The 21,752-nt window shown below is 32.4% G+C and overlaps 1 protein-coding gene across 2 annotated transcripts; it reads right to left on the reverse strand.

Moving 5' to 3' along the window:
* Window positions 1–604: 604 nt before the first annotated feature.
* Window positions 605–16,872, reverse strand: LOC139523919 (protein rolling stone-like). Of its 2 annotated transcripts, XM_071318331.1 has the most exons (5): window positions 16,764–16,872; window positions 15,202–15,340; window positions 9,702–9,930; window positions 4,175–4,303; window positions 605–3,824 (listed from the first exon to the last, which is right to left on the reverse strand). In XM_071318331.1, the coding sequence occupies exons 2-5, from the start codon at window positions 15,322–15,324 to the stop codon at window positions 3,388–3,390; spliced, it is 918 nt and encodes a 305-aa protein (XP_071174432.1). In that variant the 5' UTR covers window positions 15,325–15,340; window positions 16,764–16,872; the 3' UTR covers window positions 605–3,387. The 2 variants fall into 2 exon arrangements, with proteins under 2 accessions (XP_071174432.1, XP_071174422.1); XM_071318321.1 differs by lacking the exon at window positions 16,764–16,872 and having other exon boundaries at window positions 15,202–15,665.
* Between the last annotated feature and the right edge of the window lie 4,880 nt (window positions 16,873–21,752).

The following is a 21,752-nucleotide window of genomic DNA, read 5'->3' on the forward strand; positions in this document are numbered from 1 at the left end:
ACAAAACGCAAAGTTCACAGAAAAAGAAGTGTCAATGCAGTATTAATAAGACAATGGTACTAATATTGAGAAATATTTTCCTCGAGTAGTATGCCATATTATACACAATTTCACTAATTGTATGATATATTAATTAAAAAAAGGACATCATTATACTATTTTGTATATATATCACATTGTAAATTATATGGCATTTTTTGTGTTGTAACGTCTACTTGTTTTAATTTATAACAGTTTTATAAGCATATATGTCATATATAACTTTGAAAATCGATGCGTCAAGGGGGTTCGGTGTATACCTTGTTTTGTGTAATAATGTATTTCTGTTGATCTTTTCTTTTTTAGCCAAAGCGTTGTTACCTGTTTTTATTTTTGAGATTCGATTTATAAGTTTGAATGTCTCTCTCTGGTATCTTTACGTCTCTCTTGTACAAGATTGGACAAAACCGGAAGTGATATCACATGCACCAGAAGAGATGACTTATTTTGGTGACTTTGTGGTAATGAAACTCATTTTGGTGACCTTGTGGTAATGAAACTCATTTTGGTGACCTTGTGGTAACGATCGAAGTCAAAACTATTGCGGAAAGTAATATGAACAATGTGAACTTTAACAACGTTTATTCAACACTTTATACCAAAATAAATTCAACAGAAAAGTGGAAATCTTAACAAGTATATGATAATCATAATGAAATGTACATTATGAATAAAAGTTTGGAAGCAGCAACATTAATGTTTATAATTTTTTTACATTGACAAAGCTTTAATTATACAATGATTATTACACACGGGTATTCATTTCATAAGGTTAAATAATATGACGAAGATTACGAACAGGTACACATTTCATAAGGTAGTAATTAAATACATGGTTACAGAATGTAGCACAATATGAACGACGAAATATAAGTCTTAAAGTTAGGATGCCAATTTCGCAAAATATAAGAATAACAACATTGTCTTGTAATAATGGAATAATACATGAATCTCATTAAACGACAGTTGAGAAGGATTACACTTAGATATATCATGTTGCCGAAACTAAATGTGGCGCAATAATATCATTAAAATTATAATTTTAACATATGTTATATGATTGATTCTTGGCAACCACGCGTAATGCCAAATTCTAAATACACTCGGTTTGTTTTAAATATCATACAAAATAATTTGAATCGTCTTGACAATATAAGTATAAGCGAAGTTAGATAGCATTAGTAAATCAGTATTTATTAAATAGTTTTGTATGTTTTTTCATTTCAAGGAAGACAAAAATCTGACACATTTTACAGAATTACCATCTACAATTGTGCCAATTCAGCGAATTTTTACATAAATATATAATAAAATTTCCGAAGAGAAAATAAGCTGGATATTTTTTTCAAGCTCTCCTTCTTATGTAGAAAACTTGTATACTTAAATTTAAAGAATTTTATGTCTCTATGGCGCACAACAAACTGGCAAAAAAAAAATCGCGTGTCGAAAGAGGGGGATAACAGCGCCTTTCCGATCGGAAAATATAAAAAAAAATCACTGAAGGCCAAAGAGTTAAGAGAATCTAATATATAGTAACTGGAGAAAATCATGAGAATCTATTTATAGTAACTGAGAAAAACCATCTTAACAACACTATGCATCTTGGGTGTAACACAGAGTTAAACTTTTGCCAAACAATTATTGCACTCGTGGTCGTCGTTGAATAAATGAAATACATGCAGCTTACTTTAAAACATCATCTAACTGATTTTATACGTATCATACATTAAAGCTTGTCTGATTAAAATAAATATAATGGCACAATTATCAAGTTCTAAAAAAACGATTGTCTCTATAAACAAGAATCATTATAGGCGAACCTTAAATTATATATCAAACGCAACCAGTCGAATATGTCTGCATAACATAAGTCAAAATAATGAACAATTTCCAACCGGTGATTCACGATAGTCAAATAGAGTTAGAAACTGAACAGTCGTATAAGTATTCTTAATCATTTCCCAACCTTGGACTTTACAGAAGTACTTTTAAAACTGTTGTCACCAATCAATAGACTGTAATTACACGCATTATTTTAGACCTTTACAATTTGAAGATGTTTTATTTAAAGAACATTGCAAACTCTAAATATTTCAGCAGTTTGTCAGGCCGATTGTCAAGGCTACAGAATGACATTCCGCTAACCCCTTCAAATGGGATTGATTCATTAAAACGTCATATAAGCAATAATCTCCATGTTCAATGCCAGGCGAATACTTAATTAAATGAGTGTAACATTGTTGTTAGTTCAGAGTGTGCTAAGTTGATATAGAAAAGTAATACTAAAGATATATACATGGTTCATTTATATGCGCGGCCAGCAATGATAAAAATAAAGCTTAACTACATATTGACATTATACAACTAGGTACAGTAGCACTTGCTATAACGAAGCCTTTTTTGTAAGTATCATGCACCAGAAAAAAATTTATTGGAACATGATCAACCTTAGCCTACCATATTATTCTGTAGAATGCGGAACCTTTTTCTACCTCGTTTGATCTTATTAAGGGTGTATAGAATATAAAAGGAACTTTTAACTCTTAAAAATCAGCTACTTTTAGTGCTAGCTTCTCAACACAAATATTTGTTAAACTGCTTATATTCAATGAAATTATTCCTGTAAATTGCATGGTTCAAATTACTTGAAATCTTGATATTTTTGTCATGCAACTGCTTGAGTAAATATTTTGGCAAAATTTAATAAAATTAACCAGCCAAGGGATATATTACGGTCAATTATATTATGTCAATCCATGGAAGAATTTTGTCAATATAATACTTTCATGGTCAGTTATATTATATGAAACTGAATAAAAACCATCTTTAAGAAATATTACGGTCAATCATATTATATTTATAACAAGTGTGGACACAAATCAGTGTGGATAGTATGTTTGGATGTTTGACAATGGTTTCTGACAAAAAGAGTTCTCTCGTTATTCCCCATGGGCTTCTATGTTGTTCACAGTGACAGTCAACTCTTTTTTAAACACTGAACATAGCAGTGTCTGTAACTGAGTTTTAATGTTCAATATATATAGGAAGATGTGGTATGAGTGCCAATGTTACAACTCCATCCAAGTCACAATTTGTAAAAGTAAACCATAATAGGTAAATAAAAACTGTCATGGATAAGACACAACTTTAAATCAGTGTTAACCGTTCATAGATTTAATTTAGCTAGACATTGCTTTTAATTTCAAATCTACATAGGGGTTTACCGTATATATATATATGATACTGAATAACAATCATCTTTAAGAAATATAATTGATTGTTAAAATACTTAAGTATTACAAACAAAATGTCTTAACAATTAAATCCTAGGCTAAGGATCAGTTTGTATCAAGAAAAATCTGGTTGCTGGTCCTTTCCCATAGCTGAATACTTCGGAGTTTCTGTCATTATGCTTTGCATTTCAGAATACGGAAGATCATTCTCTCGTCCAAAGAACGTTTTTGAATATATCCAACGCCTGAATTTATACAATTCGTACAAAATAATTTGACTAAGCACGGATTCAATCATGCATAACATACACGTGATTATAGCCTCCTGAGGATGATCCCAGTTAAGAACGTTGTACGCGTAGTGTCTTCCTTCTAAAATGGTTCCGTTATTCAGGAAGTAGAGCGCGTTAAAAAGCGAATATATAGAACCCAACATGACTGGAATAAACATGTGTAAAATCCGGATCGGTGTTGCTGATATCATTAAATCAAAGATAACAAATACTGTGTTTAAGGTGTGCTTCAATCGGCTCATGTCTGTCATCAGGATTGCTGAAAATAGAAGCAAAAATATTATGTTAAATACCTTAAATGATATATTTTACTTCGTTTATACATATTCGTAGGACAACTGTCAAAGTCAAAAGGGGCTTTGGTTAATAGACCTATTTTTATTGAGTAATACAATACTAATCTCAAAATTAATCAGTTAATGTTCAGATTGTAATTTTACGTCGTTTAAGGTTAGGGTTTTCAGATTGGAACACTATTCAGTCACGTTTTATTTAACTTTCAAGTATCTAAATCGCGATGATGGAATTGCAGACCATTCTATTTCTTATAATATTTCATCTTGAAAGTAATTGTATTATAAAACCCTTGCAAATGTCAATGTAATATACCTGTATGGTCAAGAAAGGCTATGAATGACCAGTAAGATATAGTCACTACTATTGCAGAATTATAGCCTAGATTTTGAAGGACCCACTGAAGCTTTAAAGATGGTGGCATCTTTTCAAACGACTGTCGATCTGTAAAAGAAAATACAATGTCTCTCTTTAAATCCTTTTAATGTATTCTAGAATAAATGTAAAATCTCAATTATGCAATATTAATGCAGATATGCTTCATAGACTAAATAAACTAACATATTAATCAATACATATTTAAGTAGACATGTACACCGTTTATTGAATAATCGACACTAATTCCCCTCGAGAATCCATGAGATATCAGCCATGAGAAAATCAGAAAAGAAACACAGATTTGAGAAAACCAAGAAATCTACTTTCTTCTAGGACTGTGGCAATTATCAGACACTACCATATCAGATTTTTTTTTATTATGGCGGCAATTGGTTGGTGACATCGAATGTTCAATCCAGTCCAGGTAAAGAAGGGTTTTCGGGCGTGTAATAATATCATGGTCACATATGTAAAAAATAGTGACGATCCCAAATAAAATTCATTTCATCCGCCTTTTCTCCGAATGTGACCAACCGCATTAGACTTATCACTGGGTTTATACTTACATGAGTAAAACGACTGATAATAAAGCAGGATTTTGTTACCCTTCTGACGCATCCGAAATCACTTCCGGTTTTTCATTTGGTTCGTGCTGCTCAGTCTTTAATTCTCGGTGTCGTGTTCTGTGTACTGTTGTTTGTTTTTGGACTGTTTGTCAAATGTTTCACTTTGCAAAATTATTTTTTTGCATTTTATGATTTTGAATATATGACCTTTTTTCGTCAGTTTAGTTTTTATATTATAAAGCAAATCAAGCTTAGACTCTGGCCTGTGTATACATAGTATGTTTATGGTATCTAGCTGTTTGTCTTAAAATAGAATCGACCTACACCAATAAGTAAAAACTATATAAGTTTAGTCAGCAAAGCAGCAAAATGACCAAATGACCTAGACGTCATCCTCGCCAATTTTCAAGGTAAATTACATATACAATGTCAAGCTCTTAAAACACTCCAGTCTAGAAAGTTGTCAATATAAAAGCATCAAACATCTGTTATCGGCATCAAATTATCCCAAAACAAGAATGTGTCCCCAGTACACGGATGCCCCACTCGCACTAACATTTTCTATGTTCAGTGGACCGTGAAATTGGGGTAAAAACTCTAATTTGGCATTAAAATTGGAAAGATCATATCATAGGAAACATGTGTACTAAGTTTCAAGTTGATTGGACTTCAACTTCATCAAAAGCTACCTTGACCAAAAACTTTAACCTGAAGCGGGACAGACGGACGAACGAAAGAACGGACGAACGGACAAACGGACGAACGAACGAACGAACGAACGAACGGACGAACGCACGGACGAACGAACGGACGCACAGACCAGAAAACGTAATGCCCCTCTAAACTACCGTAGGTGGGGCATTAAAAAAAATGATAAAAATAATTGATTAAGTCCACGTTAGTTTGAAACAGTATTGTTTTGTATTCGCTACTTTATGAGTAATTATGTATAGAGACATGCTTAAACATAATATCAACCTTTTACATTCCAAAATTCAATTTATTTTCATTTTCTAGACAACTAATGACATCATAATCAATAAGACTGTATTTCTAGAGATTATACTGCCATCACTGATAGTGTTTTTACATTAAGTTCTTCCTAAAAGCTGACAATTACATAGTGATTTATAATAAGTCTCTCACTTCAGGAAATACACATTTGAATGTCTTGACAATCCATTATTTTGTCCAATGTTGTTACGATGTGTGTATGGAAGGTTCGTAGCACAATCATCCTTCAAGCATTGAATATCAATTTCCGGAAAGTCATTTCCAAACCCTGAATTTATATTATATCTTTAATAATGAAGACCGACAGAGAAATGTGCTTGAAATAAATGAACATTATACCATAGATGATGTAAAAAAGAAGATGGGGTATGATTGCCAATGAGACAACTATCAACAAAAGACCAAAATGACACAGATATTAACAACTATAGGTCACCGTACGGCCTTCAACAATGAGCAAAACCCATACCGCATAGCCAGCTAGAGTATATTTATTTCTCTTTTACTGGGCCGAATTATACTTTTCCGACCAGTTTATGTTTTTTTTTATAATAAACGTGTGGTTTTTTTTTTATTTCAGTTCTAAATTTATCAAAATTCATTCACTATTTCACATTTAATTGTTTTCCTCTTAATTTTTAATCCACAAAATGGCGACCTTGTCTGAAAGAGCACTTTCACGCAGGTTATTTGAAAAATAAGATGAAGTTTGTTCAAAAACTATTATAGAAAGAGATTTCAACACCACATTTGTGTAATACGTTATTTCTCCATTTAACTCCAGTTAAGTTTCCGCCATTTAAAACACTCGGCTAGTCTCGCGTTTTGAATCTGAAAGTCAATGATACACGAGGAAAATAAAAAGCAACAACATCTTAACAGAAAAAACGAATACAGATGATGTAGGCGAAAAGCAAACACTTACAACTACAACTACGGACAATAAAATCTTTTTTAAAAACCAGGAGTTATATAAGTTAATACCAGAAGTCCAGTAGTAATGAACTTCTGGTAATACAGAAGGGTAAACATAATTATTCTGTTGAACCGACCATTGTGGATCTGAATTAATGTAGTACATTAATGTTGTAAACATTTTAAATACTTTTTCATGAACATTAACAATGTATCACTTATTATTTATAAAAATTCAATAAAAGATAATCTTAGGTAAACACTCATGGAAATAGCATGTCATAAATCAATACCGTGGTCAGTGACTGGAAATTTAATTACACGTGTATTGTCAGATTAACTCTTCAATCCATTTAAATGCCGGAGGTTATGTTTGACATATGTGTATTAGTTCGAGATAAATAATGAATTTTGATGCTTTTGTTCACCTTGGGATCGTAAATTTAGTTCGACTCAACCGAAATTTCGACTCATCCAATTTCGACTCATCAGGAGTCGAATTACGTACATTTATATGGAACAAAGTTCGGGACCACGTGAAAACTTCGACTCATCCGAAATTTCGAGTCAATCGAGTTCGAGACAACGAGAGTTAACTGTATTTGTAAAAAAACCTTTGATTATTAAAACACTCTTAATCATATGGACTGTTTGATGTTTTTATAAATAATATGGAGAATATAACTAACCGAGTTTGTTAATGGGTTATCAACATTTAGAACCCAGAGGATATATATACAAATATGACAACCCAGCAACAAATAGACTAGACTTGTACCGGTCATTATTTGAGTAGTTTCATATTTAGCTCATTCCAACCGTTTTATAGAATGTACACAGCCACTGACGTCGTAAGTGTCTAATGCCGTGCATTGTTGTAGATTGTGTACTTATAATTAACTTTGTTACATTATGACTGACTTGAAGCATTACATCCATAGAAACGAAGATTGAGCGATTTTTTTTTATTTAGTTTGATGGAAATACTAAAAGGTGGTTTGACTATCATGAACAACTGTCACATCTCAATATATCTGTTATCCTGTTCTTGTGTTTTATCTGAAAGATGTGTAAATGTCAAGCAAGCATTTTTGAAAGTATCTACTTACGTTTAATAAGATACTGTGCATTGCATAGGCCAGCGTGAACGGTCAGGCGAGATGAATGTAGTCATGGTAGTATATATAATACTTTAATTAGTGAGATGTGGCCTTGTTATATTTCGGCGATATTATTAGACCAAACAACTCTTTGTTTGACCATTAGTTATCTTCCGAATCAATAATGCAATGACATATATAAAGGTCAAATGTGTTAGCAAGTAAATTCTGCTTATCATCTAAATTACAGCTTCTTAAAAAAAACTCTATTTTTGTCCTGGGTTCCTAATAAGTTACGTCTGATGATATTAATGGCATTTTATATCGTTTATCATAGTTTGCACGCATCAGTCGATTTGATGGTATGAAGTCGTATCTATGTACTAGACTTTATTAAATGTCCAATTATTGTGGAATCAATATGCTTCTTAGTCAGCAGAATATCTGCACGATTACAACGATTTCATAATGAAGAAAACTGATGACACAAACCATACATACCAAACATTAGTCAACCTTGTTAATGGCTGAGATAATAAAGTGTGTCGTATGTCCCCAGTTTTGTTTGTTTGTTTGTTTGTTTGTTTATTTGTCTTTGGAAAAGTACAATGGTGGTGGGTTGCATTTGATAACTACACATACAAAATAAGTAGATTCGATATGCCACTATCCAGCACGGGCCTTAGAACATGGGAGTAAGCAATATAAGTTAACATGCATGACCTTCTAGAACAGAATATACAGAATACTAGTATCCAATGTCATCTTAGTCAAACTTGACAAGAAGAACCTATAAAATTGATAAATTTTGCAATTAAGGTATGAATTCGTTTCACTCTTATGGTGAAAGCAATATTCAAAAGTTTCTGGTATACGAAATATAAACTTGTTAGAAAGTTTGTTTTAATGATTGTACATGTATCCATCACATCAAATAATTAATAGTTCTTCGATGTTCCATGGTGAAAACTGTTTATGTTAAATGGTATATGTTGTATTTTTTGTGAAAAAGTTTTCATCGAAGGACATCTTTATCAAAATTAAAAAAAAAGTACATACCAAAACCTATTAACAACCGGTAGACGTTTTGTATTTAATTAATTCAAGATAATTCAAAAGTCGCGGTAAAATTGGGGGAAAACCATGAGGATATATTAAGACGCCAGCTGTTTTATGCTATTATAGGTTTTAGACGGTTCTGCGGCTAGTATTGGTCTGATTGTCAGGTATATGTACTTTTGCTAGAATACAATAATTGAATTTCTAAAATCTGTATATCATCTTTGGCTAAACTTAAGATTCATTCGTCTGAGTTAAATGTATTGATCTTGTTTCCCTTCAAGCTATCATCCGTATTTAATATTCGTATCTGAGAATTGCAGGATAAATTTTCCTAGTCTTTGCAATTAATTGGTTGCGAGGTATTTATTAGCATTGCTTTAAAACAAGAAGAAATCAATCTCCAAGCTGAAGTATCAAAGATAACATGGAATTAAATATTGAAACGATTTTGGTTTGTCTTACGACTTTAAAGGTTACTATTATGTAACACATAGAACTGCTTATTATCGATATTTGATAAGTATGTTTCATGATCACATAGTTTGTATACTATTTTAATGATTGGATAAACAACTTGCTCAGCTCGCAAGTGTGATGCATTTAGACTCACAGCAACGTCAACCCAAAAATTAATTTTACATGATATTGTGCTACACGTGCGTTTCTGGAACAACCCCCATTAGCAAAATTTAAGATGAAAAGTTTGAAAATCCTAATGCATAATGCGTTCTATTCTACCCAATTCAAAGCAATGAAACTCGCCAATGATGAACATTTTTTAAAAAGTCAATGTTTTATTTTACCTACCCACACAGGATGCAGCTCGAGTAGTATAAAACATAACACACACTGCATGAAAACACGTGCTCAGTACTAATAGCACGAAACTCCAGTTTGTAGCATATACCAGGTATAACCATATTCTATCGTGGTAGAACTTTTGAGATTCGTACATGAGATCGGCTACTATCCATCCTACCATCAATACAGCAACTGTAACACGGTACACCGCATATCCTTTGTGATTAATTGGCCACTGTAATAGTATAATAGTATAGTGTATCAAGAGGAAATATATAGATAACATGATTACTAAGAAGGGGGGATAAAGTAAGAGATGTACTGTTTTCTGATGGATTGGTTTGAGGCTGACCATTCACATAATGCTTTTTGTTTCACCCAGGTCACACTGACCGCACACTTAGCATGCAGTACTTGATATGAGCACGCTTAGCACAAATTAAAGCAGACTATGGCAATGTGTCAATTAGACAGTAACCCAGTGATATTGATAATCAAAACACATTTAGGAGGTCAACATTTAGAGGTCAGAAAACAAAATTACATTGAGGCAACCCAATTGTATAGTTTGTACTTGATTCAGTCAGACTGAAAAAAAATAAAGCGCTTTGTAAGTACAAAGTCATTCTTCACATTTACATTTTTCCGTTTTCAAAGATTTCATTGTACTCAGATCCCGTTTAACAATTTCATTTTGTTATTTTATTTTTGTGGTATGGCATTGTGATTTTATCTTTGGCGTTCAAGTTTTGTATAAACCTTAAATACCATTAAGCAAACTTAAAAATATGCCATGATGAAAATAGATGGCTGTTTAACGTCCAGTGGCAAATTATACGGCTATATATATATTCATGAGATTAAAAATTAAGCTCGATGTATAGAATACGTCATGTAAGGAAAGCAGAATATACTAACAGTCAATTAACAGTATCATTATACAAAACGGAAATTAACTTTGTATATATATATTGATTGGTCAAATTATACTGTGTCAGAGTATCAAGCCCAATACTGGAGTAGTATCTCAAAAACCAATTAGACTGCAGTGCTGCATTCATGAAGTGAACTAAAAGTAAATTTTGTTTTCCGAAAGACCTGTCTTTTAATTGATTATAATGAACTATAGAACAGTTTCATGGGTTTAACAAACAAGAGGCTTTCAAGAGCCTGAATCGCTCACCTGGTAAACAATGCCTTATTGAACATATTGAACCATGCCAGGCAAACATGTACAGCTAACAATTCTTCAATATTACAAATATATATGACTTACTGTTTATAAATAAAGAAAATGAGACCAAAACACAAACACTTAAAACTTAGCAATGGACTGTGAAAATGAGGTCAAGTTCAAATAAAACCTGCGTAACCGACATATAGATCATAAAATATTTTCATACACCAAATATAGTTGACCTAATGCATAAAGTATTAAAAAAATAGACCAAAACTAAAAAAGTTAACTTTGACCACTGAATTATGAAAATGAGGTCAAGGTTAGATGACACCTGTCAGCTAGACATGTACACCTTACAATCATTCTATACACCAATTTTAGTAGACCTATTGCATATAGTATAAGAAAAACAGACCAAAACACAAAAACTTAACTATAACCACTGAACCATGAAAAGAAATGCTTTCGTTTTTGAGATATAAGCCAAAAACTGCATTTGACCCCTATGTTCTATTTAAAGTAAGGGCGGCCATGTTTTTTGACGGATCAAAAATCGAAGCACACACTTTGTGCAGGATAATCTAAGGAACTATCATGCTAAGTTTCATCCAAATCCATTCAGTAGTTTCAGAGGAGAAGATTTTTTAAAGTTAGCAAATATGATGAACAAATTGTGAAAAATTGTCATTAAAGGACATTTACCCCTTAAGGGGTCAATTGACAATTTTGGTCATATTAACCTATTTGTAGATCTTACTTTGCTGATCATTTTTGCTGTTTACAGTTTATCTTCATCTATAATAATATTCAAGATAATGACCAAAAACTGCAAAATTTCCTTAAAATTACCAATTAAATGGCAGCAACCCAACAATGGTTTGTTTGATTCATCTGAAAATTTCTGGGCTGATAGATCTTGACCTAATGAACATTTTTACCCCATGTCAGATTTGCTCTAAATGCTTCTGTTTTTGAGATATAAGCCAAAAACTGCATTTGACCCCTATGTTCTATTTCAAGTAACGGCGGCCATGTTTTTTGACGGATCAAAAATCGAAGCACACACTTTGTGCAGGATAATCTAAGGAACAATCATTTTAAGTTTCATTCAAATCCATTCAGTAGTTTCAGAGGAGAAGATGTTTGAAAAATTGTTAACGACGACGACGACGACGACGACGACGACGACGACGGACGCCAAGTGATGAGAAAAGCTCACATGGCCTTTTAGGCCAGGTGAGCTAAAAATGAATAAATTTAGGAAATGATTATAACAAATATACTGAACGACCACGGTTAAGCATGTTAATCGAAAGTTAAATCCACTGAAAAAAGTATTTGCCAAATCTACCAATAACCTTATGTCTCCTATAACGGTTCCTTGTTTTATTTAGAACTGTGTTTCTATAAATTATGTGGCGTACAGCTTTGTAAAATCGGCTTTTATGAAATTGATAGCTGATTAGAAGTACAACATGTTTCAACCGAAAGATTTCTGTTTATACACTTATATATTGAAATCCCACTAAGATTAGAATAAGCTTTTTAAACCTTATCTGCGAGTGGAACTTATATAGACGAAAATGTTCCTATCCTCTTGACATTCTCTTTTTATTTTAGAGTAATGACCGGTCTTGTAGACGCCAGAATTTTTTTTGTAGAGATTGATGTTAATGTAAATAAGGCGGATTCCATTTATAATAGAAATTAGCTTATTCAAGAACCCTCAATAGATACCACTGGTGTAATCAAAGTAAGGGTAATTTCGATGAATATTGAATGAACATAACTGATTCCTAGACAAAGTGTATTACATTGGCGAGGGTCAATACAAAAGCTATGCGAGAGTTGATACAAATAATAACTCTTGGCTGTAATCATGAACTCAAGTATTACATCCCAGCTCCTTTGTTTTAACTCAAAGGTGATCTGAGCCGGATCACCCCTACCAGATCACACCAGTTTGAGTTTCTTTGTGCATGCTTTCCTTTGTTCTGTAACATTTTGGCGGGAATGTCAAATCCACTATAAAACTTATAATTAAATATACAATTATACGGAAAAGACTATCTTTCAAAATTCACGTAGAAAAAATCCAGTGTATATGCTGGGATTCGAACTCAAGACCTTTAGCATATCAAGCCACGACACAACCACTACACCAGGACGACTGGATACGAACTATCAGTAATTTAACATACTTAAAAGAAGCAAGATATTTTTATAAGTGGGGCGAGTTGGCAGACCTTTATTCAGTGGTGTTTAAACCCTTTTCGTTAATAAGTGAGTTGTCAGTGATTGTTCAGTTTAGATTTTACACTTTTTCAAAAGTGGGGCGAGTCGGTAAACAAGAGTGGGGCAATTTTTGTCATAAAGTGGCGATATAGGTTGGGCTGATAGGCCAGTGGGGCGAGTTGACATTGTTTGATATCTACTCATCGTGTTCGGGGGTCAAAAAGGGTATAAATCATATAGTTATGTATAAAGTATATTATAATGGTTGTGTGGCGTTCTAAAATAGATTTTATGAATTGTAAATGGTTTTTCGTCTAATCTTAAACAGCTGGGATGTAAAACAGTTATCCCACTCGGACTTGGTGTGTCAGTGTTAGATCACCCTCTGGCCTCCGGCCATCGGGATGATCTTACACTGACACACCGAGTTATACATGCGAGTATCGTGACATAAACACAATTTCATGATTTAGAGTTTGACTAGGAAGGTGATTTCCATTGAATGCGTACTTTTATACAAATAGGTACATTTTTTGAAAAGTTTTGAACATTCTTTCAAAAGAAAGCTGAATTGAGGAACGATTGGTATCTTAATTGTTAATATGTAAAACAAAGCTTCATAATTTGTTTCAAAAAAAAAGAAAAAAACGTTTTATACAGTTATGATTAGAATTCTTATACATAATTTATCGTTCTGAGATTTCCACAACCAGATCGTCTGCCCATACTTTCAGTTTAAGTGCAATGGTGTTTATAATAATCTCAAAGGTACAAGAAACGTGATAGATTCAATTGCTGGTTAAGGTTAAGAATTAAGATATATTATGTGATTCAGAAGAAGAAGCGATGTCGACATAAAAAAACCATTCATAAGTGTATCAAGTGGTTTTAACTATAAATCTGACAATAATATGTGACCAGATTACTATTGAAAAAGAGAGACGAAAGATACCAAAAGGGATTACTGCCAAATTCAGAAGTCGTAAAACGAACCAAAACTGTCATAGCAACAAACCGATAAACGAAATTATTTGTTACAATTATCAATAAATGCGTTCAAGATGAACAACAATTCACGAATTTTGAAATCATGACGATAAAATATACCATCCTCTTTGATCGTAGCCATTTCTTTGATTACAGGGGAGAAAATACGCTGAAAAATCAAAATAGATATGTTCTTAGCTGTAACAGTACTCATTTTTTATCTCAGTGTTTCAAAATATATTTTTTCACGATTAACAATGAGAAAATATGGTGTGTGACTTGCACTTTCTGTATAGATGCGGGTTTAGTTCAACGTAATGTTCTTTCAGAGCCTGCAAAATTACAATCAAGAATAGATGAACGTGCTTCAGTTCATATGAGGTTATTGTTTTCAGTTTTGTTTTCTATTTTGTATCGTTTATATCAATCATTTTTAAAAATATTGATAAAGATCACGGAATCATGTGACTCTGACTGAATAAACATTTGTAATGTCACATCTTTATATTGAACCACTTTGAGGATAGGAAACAACAATGTACTTGCTTTAAAGTACACTGTTAAAATCAATGGCAAATTTTAGGAAAGCTAGTTTAAAAGGATACCTTACAATAAGCTGTAAAAGTACGAACTAAGAACACGGACACTTTAGTATGAAAATTGTGGGTTCTGCCAGTCTTGGCAGGCCTATATGTTAATTTGTATAATATTAAACTGCATTTCATAAATAAACCATCAATGATCTTAAACTGGAAAAGAAGGATACACAATCATAGACCTTGAGTCTCTTCGCACTTGAAATAACGAGGTCTGTGTTTCCATTGTAAAGAAATTGGTAATTTCTTTTATGTCTTTCAAAGTTTGAGACTTTGAAGTCATTAGTAACTTGATATTCAAGCAAAATTAGAAATATATTTCCAAATTGTAAATACACTTAATTCGAACAAATTACAAAGAACTATTGAAAAAAGAAGTGGACGGATCTTTCATTCCAAGCTAAAAATACAGAGGATAAGTATTGTGTGTGCTCTTGACAACATATAATACAGTAAAACAGTAACTGTTTGAACATAGATCAGTTCCTTATAGTTTATAAAGACCTACCTGGGGTGTTACGAGATCTGCTGGGTTTTCATATTCCAATCCGATATTATCTGGCTTAAATTCTTGAACCAAACTTTCACAACACCTGTTGTGGTCAGTAGACATACTTCTCTCCTCTTCCATCCTTCCACAAACGTCACTACCATATTTTGTCATACATTTTATTATACAATATTTCCGAATGATATGTACAGTATTACTTTGATTTTAAATTGTCTTTTCCATTTTGTAAATAGTCGATAAAACACATAGCCGCTCCATACAATGGTGTACGTTATCGTCTGCGACAGCTGTCCCCGCACACAATGATTTGATGTGGGAAATTGAGATATTGATTTGAAGTAATCCGAGTAAAACCAATTGTAATTATTTCAATGTTTTGTTTTAAATAAATATATATGTGATTCAGAATTGTGTTATGATATATCTTGCATCTTTGTATAATTTCTATTTAGATCGTGACTAAATATTTATAGATCGATGTAACGTCACTTAATTTTCTGTTGTCGGTGTTCCGTTTTATGAGCACATTTCATTCATGGCAAAAATAATAAAATATGAATAAATTCTACCATTGCTACGATGTTTTTAGTTGTCTCATAATTTCAATTTACATCACTATTTTATAAAACTAAAATTTCTTTCGCAGTTTGAATTTAGGCTAATAGTTGTCAAGTTTTACTTAAATAGTGGCGGTTTTTTTCTTCATTTTCTTCATTTTATTTTTTAAAGCTTTACACTCCAAAGGATTGGTACAAATGGGTATCCATCATCGCCGTCCATTATGCTTTGATTGAAGATTTCATATATGATTCGTGACTGGCTCTATACTTTCAATATGATATTACAATATATAATTTACAAGAAGACTACGTACATTGCTGAATTTCAAAATTTTGTTTTTTAAATTTTCACATCTGGAGACGAGTAAAAAATATACATGCACAATTACAGAAAACCGAATTGAAATAAGTAAAGTTTATTTCAACTAGAGAGCGTGAAAATGAGTCTTGGGAACAAGAGCCAGTCTGAGAGTTCTCTGATTCGATCGATAGTTAGGAGGTACATTGATTGCGTAATGAAAAATCTTTTCGTTCTGAATCTTAATGAAACGATATTTCATCTAAATTACTTTAAGGTTGCAATCTCTGAAAAAGTATAATGTATTGTGAGTAGTGTAAAATGGGGTATAGTCACGCGACCGTTGACAGAAACTCAGGTGACTCAGCTCTTATTGAGACAGTCATGAATGTACTACAAGTGGTCATTGTGTACCGCTACAATACAATATATCTAGACAACATAATAACCATCTTCAAACATGTACCTTAGCTTCTTATTTATATATTTTTGCTATTTTCGGAAGGAAATGAGACATTATAAGCTTATATTCAAAGTTTGAAGATCTTTTATGTAACCCAAACATACAGAGACAGAAATATGACAGTTGTTAACCATTCGTTTGATGTGTTTTAGCTTTTGATTATGCCAGTCGATTAGGAACTTTCCGTTTTGAATTTTCCTCGGAGTTTCATATATTTGAGATTTTACTTTTTTCTTACCCATTCAAGAATACAGAGGTTGTGGATGATTTACCCTCCTTGCATATATCGTTGTTCCAGCAGATAAAGCCTCAAATAATATTCGTATGTAAAACATAACTTGCAATGTCTCACAAAAGAGCTTGGAATCAAAATCACAACTGTTGATCCTTCGTATTCTATAACATAATTTACATAGGATGAAATTTTACAAAATCACCTGTCTTTCTTTCTTTTTGGTATTAACATCGAAGAAATCGAAGAAAATCTACCGTCATTATACTGGATACCAAAACTTCACAAAACTCCATATAAAGAACGATACATAGCTGTGTCAAGATGTTCAAAGAGTAAACATCTGTCTAACGTGCTGACTACTATTATTTTTACAGTAAAAAATGGCCTTCAAAAATATTGTGATAAGATATATATTCAACTAGTGGTGTCAATGAATCAGATGTGGATTCTCAAAAAACTAAATATCTACTGCTAAATCTTACACCACAATCTCTGCAATTTTGCAGCAACATTAAGACCTTTGATTTTCCTACGCTTTACACTACTATTTCCCATGCTCAATTGGAAGGAAAGATCGACTTCACCATCTCATTAAATAGAGCTTTTTGTATAAAAAAAAATGGGAATCGTAGATAACCTTTATCGTTTTGGGTTATACTAATTTTTATTTTGTGAAGAACCACACTGATTCTATCAGTGAAAACACTGAAGATGATAATATCAAAATGCTGGACTTTTTAATTGGCAATATTTGTAAATATGAGTTTAGAGGATTGGTATTTCATCAGGCAGTCGGTAATCCAATCACTACTAATTGTGCGCCACTTCTGATCGATTAGTTTTTGTATCCATTTTAAGTAGAATTAATTCACAACCTTCCTAAAGACACATTGCGAAATTCTTTTATTTTACTTTCAGATGTATCGGTGATGTCCTATCACTGAATAACCCATATGTCAGTCAGTGCATGCATCTCATGTATCCCAGTGAACTTAAAATTAAAGATACTACTGATTCTAGAAGGACTGCTTCCTACCTTTATCTTTTATTCAATATTGACACAGATTGACGGCTTCACACCTAGATCTTTAAAAACGGGATGATTTCATCTTCCCAATTATCAATATACCATTTCTCAGCAATAACATATCTTCTGTACCGTCTTGTGGTGTTTACATATCGCAGTTGATACGTTATGGTCGTGCATTTTCCCACTATTCGGACTTCATATGAGGTTTAGATGTTACTGATGTACTATTATATTATTTATTTATGCTTTTCCCTGTGAGTAGTGTTTGTTTGTTCTGTCTTCCAGTCACGTCGTGTTGTCATTTTCGATATTTTTTTTAACATTGCTATATGACCGGGAGGTTTTACGAGCCTTAAAACCAGGTCCAACCAACCATTTTTTCTATAATTTCCTGTACTAAGTCAGGAATATGGCACTTGTTATCAAACATTCGGGTTCTATGTATGTTGGCGTTTGTTTTGGTTGCACTTCGGTTTTCTGTTGTTTTCCTCTTACAGTTGATGGGTTTCCCTCTGTTTAAGTTTGTAAACCGGATTTGTTTTCTCTCAATCTATTTATGACTTTTAAACAGTGGTATACTACTATTGCCTTAACATAAAGTATTAACATAAATCGAATTATATACAAATGTATAAACATAAATATTTAAGAATATTCGTAATATGATTAATGAATACATGTATATGTGAACATTTGTGTGTAGATATTAATCTTATAATATTAAGGTATAACATAAATTGTTTACATAGAGATATAATGCATGGCCTTTTCCTTATCGGCCCGGGTATTATCCCGATATAGTCGAGATGCTGATATGGATCGAGGGATGATACCCGGGCCGATAGGGAAAAGGCCATGTATTAATCGCTTTATCATATACTTCTGACAATTGTATTATGTATGGCAAATTAACAAAAAAAAAAAAAAAAAAAAAAAAATAACTAAAACAGTCAAAAACTTTATATAAAAGTTAAATAATGAATCCAACAAATACACTATAATTGCCCAACAATAACATCACTACCTCCATATTTATTTATGTTACTATTTCCTATAGAGGCATTTTGAAACATTGAAAATTTGGAAGAGTTTTATGATCATTATTACTCCATGTTTGTTGTACTATGAAATGATTCATAATTGTCAATGGCATTTGTTAGCAAGTACAAAACTATCCCCACAAAAGTTACCGTAAATTTTGACGTCTTTGTAAAAATATCTGATATCTGATGTCACAATGGAAAAGTAAACAACAGGGCTGCGTTCAATATCAGCTACGTAGATTTTGACTATTGAACGTTTAGCTATAGACTAGTTGTAACATAAATATTGTAGTAGCTACTACGATATTGAACTCGACCCTGATACCGGAATAACTTGCACGAGAGGCACTATTATGGGTTTTGTGCACGAGATGCCCCTGATATGGGTTATCAGCCTGGGTGGAAAATTATGGCTTGAGTACTTCCGCTCATTACACATATGAAAAAGCTATCATACCAATGCTAAGTATATGATAAATAGAGATTAATACATGGCCTTTTCCATATCAGCCTGGGTATCATCCCGAGTTTTATGTAAGGCAAATAAACAAATGCAATAACTAAAACAGTCAAAAACTTTATAAAGAAGTTAAGTTATAAATCAAATATACTATAATTGTCCAACAACAGCACCACTATCTTTATATATATTTTTGGTAACATTTCCTATAGAGGCATTTTGAAACATTGAAAAGTTGGAAGAGTTTTATAATCATTATTACTCCATGTTTGTTGTACTATAAAATGATTCATAATTGTCAATGGCATTTGTAAGCAAGTACTTTTTATTAACTATTCCCACAAAAGTTCCCGTAATTTTGACGTATGCAAAAGCTAACATATAGATTAATATAATTGAGTATATAGCTATTTATCATATACTTAGCATTGATATGATAGCTTTTGCATATGTGTAATGAGCGGAAGTACACAAGCCATAATTTCCCACCCGGGCTGATAACCCATATCAGGGGCATCTCGTGCACAAAACCCATAATAGTGCCTCTCGTGCAAGTTACTTCCGGTGTTTCCGGTATCGGTTGTTTACCGTTTTCCATTGTGACGTCAGATATTTTTTATGACGACGTCAAAATTACGGGAACTTTTGTGGGAATAGTTAACAAACATTGTTTATTTGCCTTACATAAAACTATTGTCGAAAGTATATGATAAAGCGATAAATACATGGCCTTTTCCATATCAGCCTGGGTATCATCCCGAGACGGATGGCCTTTTCCATATGAGCCTGGGTATCATCCCTCGACTCCGTCTCGGGATGATACCCAGGCTGATATGGAAAAGGTCATGTATTAATCTCTATATATTAATCTATATGCATGATATGGATATAATTAAATAGAATTATGTATGCATTAATCGAATTATGTCTTTAACATATATTGGTCGAATTTACGAAAGCCGAGAAGGATCATTCAAAATTCAAAATTCAAAATTCAAAATTCAAAATTCAAAATTCAAAATTCAAAATTCAAAATTCAAAATTCAAAATTCAAAATTCAAAATCAAAAATCCTACATTAATCTATCATGATTCCCCGCGCTTACAAAAGCCAAAAAAGATCGCACTTTATACTTGAATATCATACTGAAATCTATTTTAGAAAGTTTGTTAAGAACACGAACCCATTAAAACAAGGCAAAGGATCTGTTAAACCTTCATAGGGATACATCCAACTTTACCATTTGAAACCCTTGGTAACACAGCGTCCTTGCAAGTAGCAACCCTCTATCAAGAAAATAGGAAAGGAAACCCGTGCCCTATACTACTACATGTAGCTGGAAAGTCGCTTCACTGAAATGGAACGTTCACAATGGAAAAAATGAAATCATCGCTTTGTCGTAAATTTTAAATATGCATGAAATATTTACCACTGGAGGTTAAGCAAACAACAACAAATTTCTTATAATAACCTAGTTTTCCAACGGAAGAATCTAGTTATTTTAAAATATGTATATACAAAAGACAGATTTTGTGTATCGTTTATCAAATTCTGATAATAATTGTTGTTATATCAACAATAATGCGTGTTAAGTTTTTGACGATTTTTCTTTATGTTATTTGGGAGTTACGGTCTATGATTGACGAAAAATGATACTTTTGGCATTTATTTATGTAATTCCATTTATTACAAAAGCGTATTAGGGTCATCCTTTTTATTTATTTTTTTCAAATTGTCGACTTTTATCTTGGAATTATCAACTTTAATCTTGCAATTTCCAACTTTAATCTTGGAATTATCAATTTAAATCTGGGTGGAGGGGTTAACTTTGATTTTTTTTTGGTAGGGGTGTACTATGTATGTCTAAAACAATGTACCCATTTTTATATAATATGAACAAATATATGGTACCTATATTTATATATTAAAATTATCACCCGCCATGACATTTCCAGGCTTATGGAGGTAGAACGTCATTGTTAGAAAAATTATAAACATGAGAAATATCGAGATTCAATGAAATACGTATTTGTGAAGAAGAGATTTATAAACACTTTCCTTGGCTTCTTTTTTGCGGACGCCGAACTATACATTATTTATAAGTTTTGAAGAAGTTTTACTTTATCGTTTGAAGTGAAAAATATTTGAATCTACATTTTAAATTGATACACAAAAAAAAATAAAAATTCTCTGCTCTATATATTTTATTTCATAAAAGGAGTCTGAAATATATATCCCAAACAGCGACGAAAACCGTTTCATTGAATTAATAAAACCCGGGATTATTCTATCCGTTTTTACGGACAATTCAGGAGTAGACTTCTATCTTTTAAAATGTATATCAGAAGTCAAACAATTTAAGCAAGCAAATTTAGATGACTTGGGAAATAATTCTCGAGCCAAGGTTCAAGTAATTGAAGGGGTGTATTTCGACAAATTACGTGCCAGTGAAAATACAA

This window comes from Mytilus edulis, chromosome 1 (genome assembly GCF_963676685.1).
Source record: "Mytilus edulis chromosome 1, xbMytEdul2.2, whole genome shotgun sequence".
Taxonomy (NCBI): domain Eukaryota; kingdom Metazoa; phylum Mollusca; class Bivalvia; order Mytilida; family Mytilidae; genus Mytilus; species Mytilus edulis.